At 40.1% G+C, this 13,933-nt stretch overlaps 1 protein-coding gene across 2 annotated transcripts in view; it reads right to left on the reverse strand.

Moving 5' to 3' along the window:
• Positions 1–13,070, reverse strand: part of LOC115797858 (signal transducer and activator of transcription 5B-like) — a 29,150-nt gene extending 16,080 nt beyond the window's left edge. Inside the window, exons 1-9 of one of the 2 annotated variants that reach the window (XM_030754387.1) lie at positions 12,998–13,070; positions 12,869–12,910; positions 9,873–10,007; positions 9,621–9,777; positions 8,849–8,938; positions 5,821–5,998; positions 4,584–4,714; positions 1,189–1,340; positions 802–957 (exon numbers count right to left, since the gene is read on the reverse strand). In XM_030754387.1, the coding sequence (XP_030610247.1) occupies positions 802–957; positions 1,189–1,340; positions 4,584–4,714; positions 5,821–5,998; positions 8,849–8,938; positions 9,621–9,777; positions 9,873–10,000 (992 nt within the window). In that variant the 5' untranslated portion in view covers positions 10,001–10,007; positions 12,869–12,910; positions 12,998–13,070. The remainder of the gene's footprint in view (positions 1–801; positions 958–1,188; positions 1,341–4,583; positions 4,715–5,820; positions 5,999–8,848; positions 8,939–9,620; positions 9,778–9,872; positions 10,008–12,868; positions 12,911–12,997) is intronic. The other variant, XM_030754388.1, reaches the window with a different exon arrangement.
• Between the last annotated feature and the right edge of the window lie 863 nt (positions 13,071–13,933).

Raw genomic sequence — 13,933 nt, forward strand, 5'->3', positions numbered from 1 at the left:
TTTCTTTGAGGAAAGAAAGTTAAACTTGTTCTTTTAAATGTTCATTATTTAATGTTCTCACCAAATTAATGTAACTGTTGATATACTGCATGTTCGCTTTACTTTCCTTTTGGTTTTTTGTGTTCATATAAACCTAGTTACTGAAGAAATGGGCTGAGCTTAAATGGTAAATGGACTAGTTCTTATATAGAGCTTTTCTACTCTGTCTGAGCACTCAGAGCGCTCATACAACATGTTTACATTTACCTCATTCATACAAGATTGATTAACTAAGCTAAGTGCTTTTATTATCTAACATTCACAAACCAACACTTGCATCAGAGAGCAACTTGGGGTTCACTATCTTGCCCACGGATACTTTGGCATGCAGCCTGGAGCAGCCAGGAATCGAACTGCCAACCTTCTGATCAGTAGGTGACCTGCTCTACCTCCTGAGCTACAGCCACCCCAAATGCAGCCACCCCAAATGCAAAGATGTTTTCTGTTTTTGATTCATATGGGCACCTATCTGGCAACTTGAGCTGAACACAGGTAAAACATTTGGTGAACGGGCTTTACTAACTCCCTGGAGGGAGGAACAGAAAGTTTGTGCTGATGAAAAACTGAAAGGAAGAGAGCAAAGCAACCAAAGAGAGGTGAAACTGAAATGTAGCTTTGTTTGACAATGCAATTCTGATGTAATTGTGTGGTTATTCTGCAGTACAGTTGCAAACTACACTGCATACTTAAGCTGTGGCAAAGGTGAAAACCAGATTAGAGAAGCTGACTATAAAGACTAAAGAGCCACAGTCTACTTCTCACCTGGTAACCAGGGCAGAGATTATGTCAGTGATGTCAGCATTGAGTTTGCTCAGCAGCTCTACCATGGGGCCTGGCAGAGGAAGCTGCTGGGTAAGATGTTCACAGCGCCGGATCTGCTGCCGGTTCTGCCAGATCAGATCAGCCAGCTTCTCACACCTGGAGGACAAAGAGAGGGAAGGCAGTAATGCAGGAAAACAGAAAATAAGAGTGCCATCATTCACTGGGAACTTTTTTGTGAGTACATTTAAAGCTTGTATGATATTTCTATATTTGTGTTGTATCCAAGACAGTGCTTTAGTGAAAAGTTTACTATATTACAAAAACACCCGTTTGAGCTAGGTAAAATTATATCTTTAAGTTGCCAATCTAAAAATTCCCAATATATACCAGGACTGAAGAACATCCAGTCCCCCTTCTTGAGGACCCCCATTGCCAGCCAGCTGTTGCCTCCTCTTCCACTGAATGAGCTCCTCATCCAGGATCACAGTCTGCTGCTTCCTCAACAGGCCCAGGGTCTTCTGGTGCTGTTCTGCCAGGTCCTGCCAAAATACAGAAACACACTGAGAAACAGCTGCATACAAAATATGTAACTATGAATTACAGTTTAACATGACACGCTTGTGTCCTTTAAGGTAGTGTGCAAAAGTCTTGAGCTACCCCTCATTTGTTTCTATTTTTTCTTTCTAAAGGAGCTACACTTGTAATTTTTTAGTGGTCTTAAACAAATTTATTTAGTCTTTCAAAGTTTTTCTTTAAATAATGGATGCTGTTTCACTCATTTTCTTTTTAAACTCATTTTCAATACAGTCCTTGAACCATTTTCTGTTCGTTAATCCACTTAAAATGACCTATGAATCATTCAAGCTTAAAAATACAGAGCTCCACTGTAAAATGTTTACTTGTACAATATGTGATATACTGGAACAGAAACTGATTAAGCTGTAGCTCAACCATCACTGAGCTGATCAAACAAGAGGCACAGCAAAAGGCACAACTTCCCTAGCCAAGCAGCATTCATGTGTAGTTTTTTTTTCATCCATTCAATGATGATTAATATGTGCCTCAGCAATGGTGTGCCTATGTGAAGGTGGACATTTGTAAGGTTGGGGGGCTTTGAATATTTGTTAGAAGGCTCTTCATTGAACTGCAGCCAACTGAAATTTATTAACAATTCAACCTAGATGCAAAGACATGCAAAATCCAAAACATTATCTTAAAATTCATTAACATGTTGAATGCTCATACCAAGTTTCAAAAGAGTCGGCCAAGGAATAAGGGAGTAGGCAGGACTAAAGTTAAACATCAATGTACAATATTTAAAATTTTTAAAAATTCATTAAAAAAAAAAAAATCTAAAAAGTCCAAATTCAAAAATTTGTCTCCCCTATTTTGTAGAGCTTTAGCCTGAAGGTAAAAATAAAAAGAGAGAGAGAGAGGAAACTGGACAAGAGTCAGGCCTAAAAAAAAAAGCTACAGCAGATCAACAGTATCTGAAAATCATGTCCTTAAGAAATAGGAAAAAAAAATCCAGCAAAGAACTGACACGGGACCTGAGAGATACACCTGGTCCTTCAGGTGATCAACTGTTCTCTGAAGCCTCATCAGAAATGGTCTCAGTGAACAGGCGATAACTTTGTGTAAATCAGAATCAATACAGGTTGCTTTCTACTTATTTATTAATTGCTCATAGATTTGAGCACAGCCTCCCAGCTCCGATGCTGGTGGGATTTGTCAAATTCAAAATGTTTCACCTTCAAACCAAAGTAACACTCACTACTGTTATAGAAATAAGTCTTTTTTTTAAAAAACTTGGAACACAGAATGGATTTTAAGCATTTGTTGAAATGTTCATGTTTTGTCCTTAGACAAGCAGCAGGCACAGCTTCATCAGTGGATTGTAGCTTAACAGCTACATCTCATTTTCAATGGCCATTTGTGTGTAAAAGTTTTGAGGGCTTGATAGTGGAAGTGTTTCACTTTTAATAACAGGTTGAACCCCCTTTTGCCTTCTGAACTTCCTTTATTTCTTGTGGCAGGGACTCAAGGTGCTAAAAACAATACTCAGAGATTTTGTCCAATACTGACATGACGGCATCACATAGCTGTGGCAGATTTGTTAAATCCAAAAAGCGCTCTATTGGACTGAAATCTGGTAACTGTGGAGGCCATTTTAGTACAGTGAACTCATGTTCATGTTTGAGATATCTGTGCTTTGTGGCATGGTGCATTCGCCTGCTGGAAGCAGCAATTAAAAGATGGATACACTGTGTCATAAAGAGATTGACATGAACAGCAACACTCAGGTAGGCTGTTTGTAAATAATACTCAGTTGGTACTAAGGGGCCCAAAGTTTGCCAAGAAAATATCCCCCCACACCATAACACCACCATCACCAGCCTGAACCATTGATAAAAGGCAGGATGCTCCATGCTTTTATGTCTAATGCCAAGTTCTGACCCTTCCATCAGAATGCTGCAACAGAAACTGAGACTTAGGACAGGACAGGCAATATTTTTCCAATCTTCTATTGTTCAACTTTGATGAGCTTGTCTGAATTGTTTCTTCAGTTTCCTGTTCTTATTTTTTTTTTAATTTAACCTTTATTTGTCCTAGTGAGACTCAGTGTCTCATTTGCAAGAGAGCCCTGTTTCCAAAACATTATAATTTTACAACAATAAAATAATACAATAAATAGTAGCTGACAGGATTGGCATCTGATGTGGTCTTCTGCTGCTATAAACAATCTGTTTCAAGGTTTGACATGCTGTGCCTTTAGGGATGCTATTCTGCATACCTTGGTTGTACAAAGTGGTTATTTGAGTTAGTGTTGCTTTCCTATCAGCTCAAAGAAGTCTGGCCATTCTCCTCTGACCTCTGGCATCAATCAACAAGGCACTTTTGTCCAGATAATTGCCACTCACTGGATATTTTCTTTTTCAGACCACTTTCTGGGAACCCTGGAGTGTGTGGGGTAAATCTCAGTAGATCAGCAGTTTCTGAAATACTCAGACCAGCCTGTCTGACACCAACAACCGTGTCATGTTCAAAGTCACTTCAATCACCTTTCTTCTCCATTCTGATACTTGCTTTGAACTTCAATGGATCATCTTGACCATGCCTACACTAGGGATGGGCAACATAGCCTAATTATAGCACAATATTTCAAAACAATTTTGTGATGACAATATTTCTGATGATATAGAAAAAGTACTGAACAATGTTTCATCAATGCTTGCAGCATATAAGGAAGTAAATGAAGGGTATTTTCCATCCTTCTTCTCCAATAAGTTACTGTCACTGATGACACTCTTCTGAATTTGAAGTGTAAATCTACTGAGTTACTTAACCATGTAACTCTTCAGGAACTACACAATACTGTCACATAATGAAAAATATTTTCTACCTGGGATGCTATATCTTAAGTCGAGCTTTTTATCCAGCTGCTTAAAGCCCTGGTTTTCCATCAGGTAACTGCATCAGTAATTTCCTTCCACTGTTTGCTCTTCCTGTCATATCGAGTGCTCCGGTGGAATCATTAGTTTACATCTGAGTCACCAGATGCTAGCATCTCCACCTTTGAGCCTGGGTGTACTCAGTGGTGTGTTTTAATGATATTCTAATAATCACATAAAAATTATTGCCTACATTATGATTGGCTGTTTAGATATCAGCTTTAACAAACAGTTGAAAAGGTGTACCTACTAACATGAGAATATGTGAGAGTGAGAGACAGTGAGACCTGATGATACCTATTCCTAACCGTATGTTCTATATCTTCATACAAGCCTGTATTTCTGTAGTGTGCTGGCCTCTCTGGTGAGCCAGGCCTCCACAGTAGCTCGTTTGCTCTGCAAGGTGGTTTCCCGCTGGGTGCGCTCAGCTGGAGGCAGTGAAGACAAGCTGCTCAGCTGGGCTAACAAAGCAAAAAGTAGGATGTAAGCGGATGTAAGTAAGATGTTACAAACACCATTTTAAACATGACTGCTGTTAATCAAGACATACAGCCCTGCTCCGTAAAAAAATGCACTTCTGAACCTGATGCAGCCACCTATGTTTCCACATACCTGCTGCAGCTCAGTTATTGAAAGCTCGTTTAAGATTTAAGTGAATTTACAACCCTAATTCCAAAAGATCTGGATGCTGTGTAAAATGTAAATAAAAACAGAATGCAATAGTTTGGAAATCTCATAAACACATATTTTATTAACAATTGGACAGCAACTTGGGGTTCAGTATCTTGCTAACCAAAAGATACTTTGGCATACAGACTGGAGCAGCCAGGAATCAAACCACCGACCTTCCAATTAGTAGATGACCTACTCTACCTCCTGAGCTACACCAAAATCCCCAAGCTTACAGCACCTGGTATTCCCACGTGGTCTTTCATCCCAATACAAACCAGGCCAGACCCTGCCTACCTTATGAGATAAGACAAGATCAGATGTGCTCATGGTGGTATGGCCACAAGCACAAATTAACCCGAATAATTTCTAAATGTGCCTCCAGCTGTTTCTTTTTAGTACCACTTAATTTTCCAGCCTTTTGTTGCCCGCTTCCCAACATTTTTGAGACACGTTGCTACCATCAACTTCAAAATGAGCTAATATTTTCATAAAATGGTACATTTTCTCAATTTAAATATTTGATATGTTTTCTGTGTTTTATTGTGAACAAAATGTGGGTTAATAAGATTTGTAAATCATTACATTCTGTTTGTTTTAAACATTTTACAAAGCATTCCAACTTTTTTGGGAATTTAGATTGCAAATTACTGAACACAAACGAAAAACTAATTTTTGCACATGTAGTCTAATCAAGGAGAGACAACAGTCTTGTTTGGAACATTATCAAACACTGCAGTGAGCGGTCAGTGTGGGGACTGTGAAGACAGTTACGTTATCTGTGGTTTTCTGGGAAAACCCACCAGGTGCACTGATTAAAATACAAAAATGACTGTCTCAGGTTGTACTGGTGTGTGTATTTGCATCCATGATCTTTTTGTGTCTTTCTCATCCTCACCTTGGATGCGCATGTTCTCCTGGTACTGGATGATGAAATATTCCTGGCTCTGCTGCAGCTTTCTCAGTTCATTCTCAGTTTCCTGTGTGGCCACTCGGAGCTCCTCAAAGGCCTGGTTGATCTGCTGGTGGCGCTGTGATAGCGTGTCCATGGCCTGGCCACCACTTCCACAGCTCGCCTAGACACCAGACAGTTCAGATGTTTAGGGTTTAAAATAATGAAAAATTGTGTGCTCCAAAATTTTTTATCTATTATAAAAAACAGCCTGATCAGAGAAGCCCAGACCTCCCTCTCCCCAGCCACCTCCACTGCCCGAGACGCGTTCCACTTGGCCTGCCGGTACCCGTCAGCTGCCTCCAGAGTCCCACAGGCTAACCAAGCCCAGTAAGACTCCTTCAGCTTGATGGCTCCCTTCACCTCTGGTGACCACCACCTGGTTCGGGGATTACCACCACGACAGTCACCAACCACCTTGCAGCCACAGCTCTGAGCAGTAGCCTCAACAATGGAGGTGCAGAACATGGTCCATTAGGACTCAGTGTCCTCAGCCACCCTTGGAATGCTGTCAAAGTTCTGTCGAACTGGGGCGTCTGCCAGGCGTTCCCATTGCACCTTCAAAATATGTTTAGGTTCACTGGGTCTGTCAAGACTGCGCAAAGCAGAGCTTTTCTTCCACAGCAGCAATGCTTGAGTGTTGAAAACATACACATATTCAATGCCTAGCAATTGGGTGGAGGTCTGGACTCTGTGGTGGCCAATCCATGTGTGAAAATGATGTCTCATGCTCCCAGAACCACTCTTTCACAATTCGAGCCCGATGAATCCTGGCATTGTCATCTTGGAATATGCCCGTGCCATCAGGGAAGAAAAAAATCCATTAATGGAATAACCTGGTCATTCAGTATATTCAGGTAGTCAGCTGACCTCATTCTTTGAGCACATAATGTTCCTGACCCGACCAATTGCAGCAACCCAAGATCATAGCACTGCCCCCACAGGCTTGTACAGTAGGCACCAGGCATGATGGGTGCATCACTTCACCTGCCTCTCTTCTTACCCTGATGCGCCCATCACTCTGGAAACAGGGTAAATCTGGACTCATCAGACCACATGACCTTGGGGTGGCTGTAGCTCAGTAGGTAGAGCAGGTCACCTACTGATCGGAAGGTCAGTGGTTCGATTCCTGGCTACTCTGGGCTACATGCCAATGTATCCTTGGGCAAGATACTTAACCCCAAGCTGCTCTCCGACCGTCCCGTCGGAGTATGAATGTGTGTGAATGTTAGCTAATTAAAAGCACTTAGCTTAGTAAAACATGGAAGTGCTTGTATGAATGGGAGTGCATGGGTGAATGTAAAACGTGTTGTATAAGCGCTTTGAGTGCTCATACTGAGTAGAAAAGCGCTATATAAGAACTAGTCCATTTACCATTTACCTTCCTCCATTGCTCCAGAGTTCAATCTTTACACTCCCTAGCAAACTGAAGCCTTTTTTTTCCCGGTTAGCCTCACTGATTAGTGGTTTTCTTAAGGCTACACAGCTGTTCAGTCCCAATACCTTGAGTTCCCTTCACATTGTGCGTGTGGAAATGCTCTTACTTTCACTATTAAACATAGCCCTGAGTGCTACTGTTGTTTTTCTTCGATTTGATTTCACCAAACGTTTAAGTGATCGCCAATCACGATCATTCAGGATTTTTTTCCTGCCACATTTCTTCCTCGAAGATGATGGGTCTCCACTATCCTTCCAGTTTTTAATAATGCGTTGGACAGTTCTTAACCCAATTTTAGTAGTTTCTGCAATCTCCTTAGATGTTTTCTCTGCATGCCAGTGATTTGACCCTTCTCAAACAGACTGACATCTTTTCCATGACCACATGATGTGTCATGGTTGTTTAAGAAATGAGAAGCAACTCGTCGCACCAGTTGGGGTTAAATAACTTGTTGCCAGCTGAAAGATAATCGTCCATGCAGTAATTATCCAATAGGATGCTCGTACCTATCTACTTAGTTAAATCCATGTGGCGAATTTTTTTTGGCCAGGCAGAGTACCGGTATATGTCTATGGTTTAAAATGCAGGCACCCTGGAGCTGTGTTGTCAGCTCTGGATGGGTACTTTTTAGAGTTAGTGCGTCGCTGATACCTGTTAATGTTTGTACAGCAATGTTTCTGCTAGTTTACCTGCCGGAAATGATGATGTTTGCTAAATGCCACCATTTCAGTTATGTTAGCTAATGAGTGAAGCACAATAGGAGCAGCTATGTTGTCTCCTATTTTTTTCTGGCATTAATATTAGCGTTCATTCTGAGTAGTAAATCTCTTCATGAACTGAATCATCTGCAAACTTTTCAGTTGTTTTGCATGGAAAAATCTTTTTGATTTAATTTGAAGCCTTATTTGAACTTTTGGACAGAGGCCATTTTTTATTTATTTGCACATTATATTTTCATTTAAAAATAAAAATTGCCTTCACTTTAATATGCATTGTTTATTTAATATTTATTGTAATGGTCACATTAAGGTTAAAAATACATTTGATTAGTTTCAAACTCGTATTTTTATGGATCACTATTTTAACTGTGAGAAGAGACAACAAGGTGATATTAACAGGCTTGAACAGGTGAGGTAAGACTGAAATAATTGTTGACTAATTATTATTCAACTACCAAATAATCTTTAGTTGCAGCCCTACTCTGGACTGTAACACCTCAGTGATGTTTCAGCAAGATTTCACATAATCAAAACTTTCTGCACATTTACAACATTTCACACATGGTGTCCATGTTTTGGGGGGATTTCAAGGAATCATCTTCTTGTCCAAAAGACAAGAACTCAATCGAATTTTATTTTCCCAAAAGTGAAATTTCACTTAACTTCAAAGATCAGTCCACAGAAAAAGCATCACTCACTGTTTCCTCAGTGGGAAAGTGTTGCCTGTTGATAGTCTAACTGTATCCAAGTCCAAACAAGTTTCACAGCCATAAAGAACATCCAGCACGACCACATCAGCAATTCCTTCAAGACTTACATTTGTAGCTTCTTGAACAAGTCTTTGCTCTGACTGCAGGATGTGTTTAATACAGCGAACCAATTCCAAAGGACAACGATCGTAAGTGCTCTGCAAAACACACACAGACACATAATAATCACATCAGGATGTCTTTTCTGTGTAGCTGACTCGTGTCTTTGCTTTTATAAAACTGATACAGGTTTTATTTTGGATACTGCTATTTAAACAGTTTATTTACATTTCTCAACATACACACTGACAACTTCAAAACACAACAACCTAAAAACTTAAATACACAGTAAAAGAGGAAAAAACGCACACACATGCATGCACACACATGCATACAATGCGCTACAACCCAAGCTCACATGTAGACATCACAATATGAGGGTGGTTCCTTGGCCGTGTGTTAGATATATGTCTGAAAAACCTGTAGAAAATTGTGTGATCAAGCAGTTTGTCCAGTGAAAACAGACATTAGTGCAGAGATGAGTGGCGCTTTTGCCTTCATGGCAAGTTGCCTACTGCTTTTGTGAAATTTAATGAACGTTACCCTGGGTCTAAGGTCAGAGCTGTAGTGGCTGCGTGAAAAGTGTACAATGTCAGCATAAGCTTTCTCAGGATATACAAGGAAAATGTTTGGATAAATGTAGTTTGCTCTGTATTATTGTAGGCTCTTTACATTACAATACAGACTGTTGTGATTTGGCGCTAAATAAATAAAAAACGAATTGAATTAAATGTTCCAGTTCTAAAACATTATAGGTTTTTTCTTGTATTTAACAGATACCTTTAGCTGGCTGGCATAGTGACCTAGCTTGATCTTGAGCAGAAAGCCATCCTCTCCTCCCTGGAGTTGGGCTTTCCTCTGCAGCTCAGCCACCAAGTTATCCAGCAGACGCTTTGCTTTGGTTTCTTCCGCTGGGTTGTCCAACTCCACTGAGTCCCTGTGAATAGCACAATTATTTTTAAACATTTAAAAGAATGCATAGACAAAATCAAGGTCCCCTCTCCAACCTGTGAATGATGCTACTCTGCATACCAGAGTTGGCTTTCAATCCACTGGGCCAGGTAGTGCCGCACCTCAATGGGGAAATGCTGGCCGTACAGGGCCTGCATCTGGTGCAAGGCATCACCCTGCAGCTGCTGGGCCTGGATCCACATTGCCATGGTCCTCCTGTGGAAATGGCAGGAAAACAAAGCCAGGTTGATGGATAAGAGAACGAAAAGAACAGCAATAATAATGACAGAAGATTCCCGTTATTAACACAGAGTCCTCTGAGAACAGTAAAAACTGTAAGAAACCCAATGGTAAAGAAAGATGAAGGTGGGATAAATACAAACCAAAACCTGTTCCTTTGAGTCTCTATAGATGAGGAGGCAACTGATTTCTCAGAGCCAAAAAAGAAGGAAATCTTCAAATTAAATAGTGGGTGACTAGTATAACTTGTTCACAACTGCTGACAGGTCTGTTACGAAAGTATTGACACCAAGAAGCAATATGCTGACATTGCCTGAACTACAGAAAGTGGCCTCACCTCTAATTTAAAAAAAGAACATGATTAATGGGTGTGTTACAGTTTCCACATCTGCAAATCCATTAGGGTTCACTTGGGTCCAAGTACTGTGTATTTCATCATCATGTGAGCATGAGGCTCTGAGCAGATGACTTTACATTACAACCGACTATGCACCCACCTAGATTATTTTGTTTGGTTGATTTCATGTTTGAATCTTTTTTTTTTATATGTATTTTAGTAAAAATTGTTGGTCATACCATTCAGCACTACATTAAACACTACTTTTTTCCATCACGCTGAATTATACAAATTTATGAAAGTGAACACCTGATATAATGTCTGCAAAATTTATGGGACAGAACAGAGAAACTTTGGCTGCAGCAAATGGTGAATGTCATCTCATTTCACAATAGGCTTGATGGCCAACAGTTGGAATATTGATCAAATGTTGGTCTTGGTGCCTTCCTTCTGTAGATTACTAAAGGGCCAGAGCTGAATACAAGCTTCCGCATGCAAACAGTATCAACTGATACCATCATTCTTGTCTTCTGCATTTTGTTCTATCAGACATATATATACTGGTGTATATGTTGTAGTTTTTTTTGGGCTTGCAAAACATATGCAGAACAAGATGATTAGGATAATAAACAAATAGTATGATCACATTCTGTCAGGTCCATGAATTTTTGGATAATTAAACATGCTTTGTTTTCTGCCTCTGTACACCATCACAGTGGATTTTAAATCAATAACGTTCAGCTTTAAATCAAGGGGTTTAACAAAAGTATTGCATTAACTGTTTAGGAATCATAGCCATTTTTTTTACATAGTTGCCCATCTTCAGAGGCTCAAAAGTAATTGGACAAACTGACATAATTTTGAACACAAGACTTATTTTTAATACTTAGATGAACGTTTTTTTGCAGTCAATGACTGCTTAAGTCTAGAAGCCATGGACATCACCAAGTGTTGAGCCAGACCTTTACTGCAGATGCCTTCAGTTGCTGCTTGTTTGTGGGTGTCTCTGTCTTCAGTTTTATCTTCAGTAATTGAAAAGCATGCTTTACTGGGTTGAGATCAAGTGACTGACTTGGCCATTGAAGAATATCACATTTCTTAGACACTCTTAGATTGCTGTTGCAGTATGCTTTCATTGCTTATCCATTTGCATGGTCAAGTCCTGTACAAGCAGTCTTGCAGCATCTGGTCTTTCTATTCTTGAGTATAACCAGGTAAATCCACTGTATTTACATTCTTGGCAGTGCCTCTTGATTTTAGACTTTGACAATGATTCGCCTACCTCAAGAGAGTTTTTGGCTTGGTTTGGTGTTGTGAAGAGGTATTTGCTTAACCAAGCATTTTGCTAGGCTGGCCAATGCATTTATTCTTTTTAAGAATACACCAGATTCCTAAAGTTGTTCCTGTCTCTCTCATACGTTTATCTGGGTTTTTCTGCCTAATGATGGCCTCCTTCACTTGCATCCACATCTCTTTGGAGTTGATATTGAGAGTTCCAGTGTAAAGATACCAAAAGTAAGTTCAAAACAGCATTGAACTCCATATCAGCTTAATTTGCCAAGAAATAATGAGGGAACGGGTCTCTGGCAATGAGACTGCTTATCAGTAAAATGTCCAATTACTTAAGAGCTCCTGAAAATGGGGGACTATGTATAAATAAATGTTGCAATTCCTGAACAGTACAGCTGAAAGTCTCCACTTAAATCTCCACTTAAATCTGCGTTAAAATCCAGTGTGGTGGTGTACAGACACAAAATTACAAAAAAATGTGGTACCGCTCAAAAAGTTAACTTTGCCCAGCATAGCAGCTCTGACTACATGATTCCAGATTTCTCAGTGCTGCTGTTGAACATGCTGCAGGGTAACATCACAGCTCAAAGCTAACATCACAGCTGCAGTGTCTTAAAGATCAAATGCGAACTAGTTTGTGAAATCATTGCTGGATAATAAGTAAAAACTATGACTCCATAATTTTCCTCCTAGACGTAAACAATATCAACTCATTCCCCCAAATCCATTGTCAGACTGACTGGAAGTCTCTGAGAAACGCTATGACTACTTCATCACTAATTCATTGCCTGGCATTACGAAGCAATGTGACATTTGTACCAACAAACTAATGAACCACAGTGTTTGTTTTGAGAAACGGAGTGCAGTGACGGTACACGGACAGCCATACATCCTTGACTGTTGACCAGTGAGCGGAACAGGGAAGTTTAACAGATAGCTTAGCTTTGCTAACTTCACTGTACATTCAAAGCGGCTCGCTGAAAAACTGAAACTGTAACCATGACGCGAGCGTCGCTGAACAGACGTGAGTACAGTGAATGAAAAGGCGGTGAGTTTACGTTAGGTTTGTTACTTTGGTGTGGCCAACGCTCTATTACTTTAGCTAGCTAGGAAAGGTAAGCTACTAGCTAGCAAAGTACTGAAGCTTCGTGCTCCACCAAAACTTCACTCTCATGCGCCACAAGTAGTTCCTGCTCCGACTACAACTCACCTTTACAAGACTGTACTCCTTACAGCAGCACCATGGACAACACTGGGCAACACACACAGAAAACTTTGAAAACCTTACACAGGTTGGCTGACAAATATGTTACATCCCCAAATTACGTTATTTTATCACCTTTTGCTTTCTGGTAAAGCAGTAGTGGTGGACCTGTAGCAAGAGCTGCACACGTCTCAAACACAACTTCCGGTTTCAGATTTCAAAATAAGAATGTCCGCGGTAATATGACTGAAAAACACTTGTGGTTACGTTACTTTTTGGGGGGTTGTTTTTGCTGTAGTTCATTTAATATATTGTGGCGTTTTAGCCAGACAATTCATTTTTAAGCTTCGCTGTAATACAGACGCAAACCCCAGCATTTCCGGCGGTGTTTGCGCAAACTGCAGACAACTTGACGCTGTCCTGCAGCTCCTGCCATTTCCGGGAACGGTCCCACCTCTGTCCCGCACGCGGCCAGGTGTAACAACAGAAACGCTTTTAAAGCAAAAAATATGAAAAAGAATCACAACAAGAAAGAGAAATGGGACTATGACGCAGTTCAAAGGTTTAAATACCGTTTACTAGGCAGATGTAGGTAACCTGCTGGTTACCAAGATTAGGACTTTTAATATCATGAACATAAAAAAATGATTGTTATCCAGTCAATACTGTACCTGACAAGGTATATGATCGGTGAAAGCAGCTCTGCCTGTTTCAGCTTTGGATGGATATGAGTAGCTTCTCACTGCTTGGGGTTTTGTCCGGCTATGACACACAGCAGACCTATATGATATTGTTTTGCCTTTCATGCTGTTACCTGTGTAATGATTGATTCATTGTAAATACTCAGTTATGATTGTGGTTTTATGCAGTGGCCTTTAGTACTTGACATGCTCCTGACTGGCATCATTTTGACATCTATAAATTGTGATGTTTTGGACAAAAAGGTGTGTGAACTCACAGTGAAAATGAATAAAATGATGGTGCTCTTTCAAATTCTGTATTATAGCATTAATGTTTTAAGAATTTTTAGACAAATACGTTGGAATAGAAACCACTAAGCAGTCAATGAAG

Source organism: Archocentrus centrarchus, chromosome 19 (assembly GCF_007364275.1).
Source record: "Archocentrus centrarchus isolate MPI-CPG fArcCen1 chromosome 19, fArcCen1, whole genome shotgun sequence".
NCBI classification, from domain to species: Eukaryota; Metazoa; Chordata; class Actinopteri; order Cichliformes; family Cichlidae; genus Archocentrus; species Archocentrus centrarchus.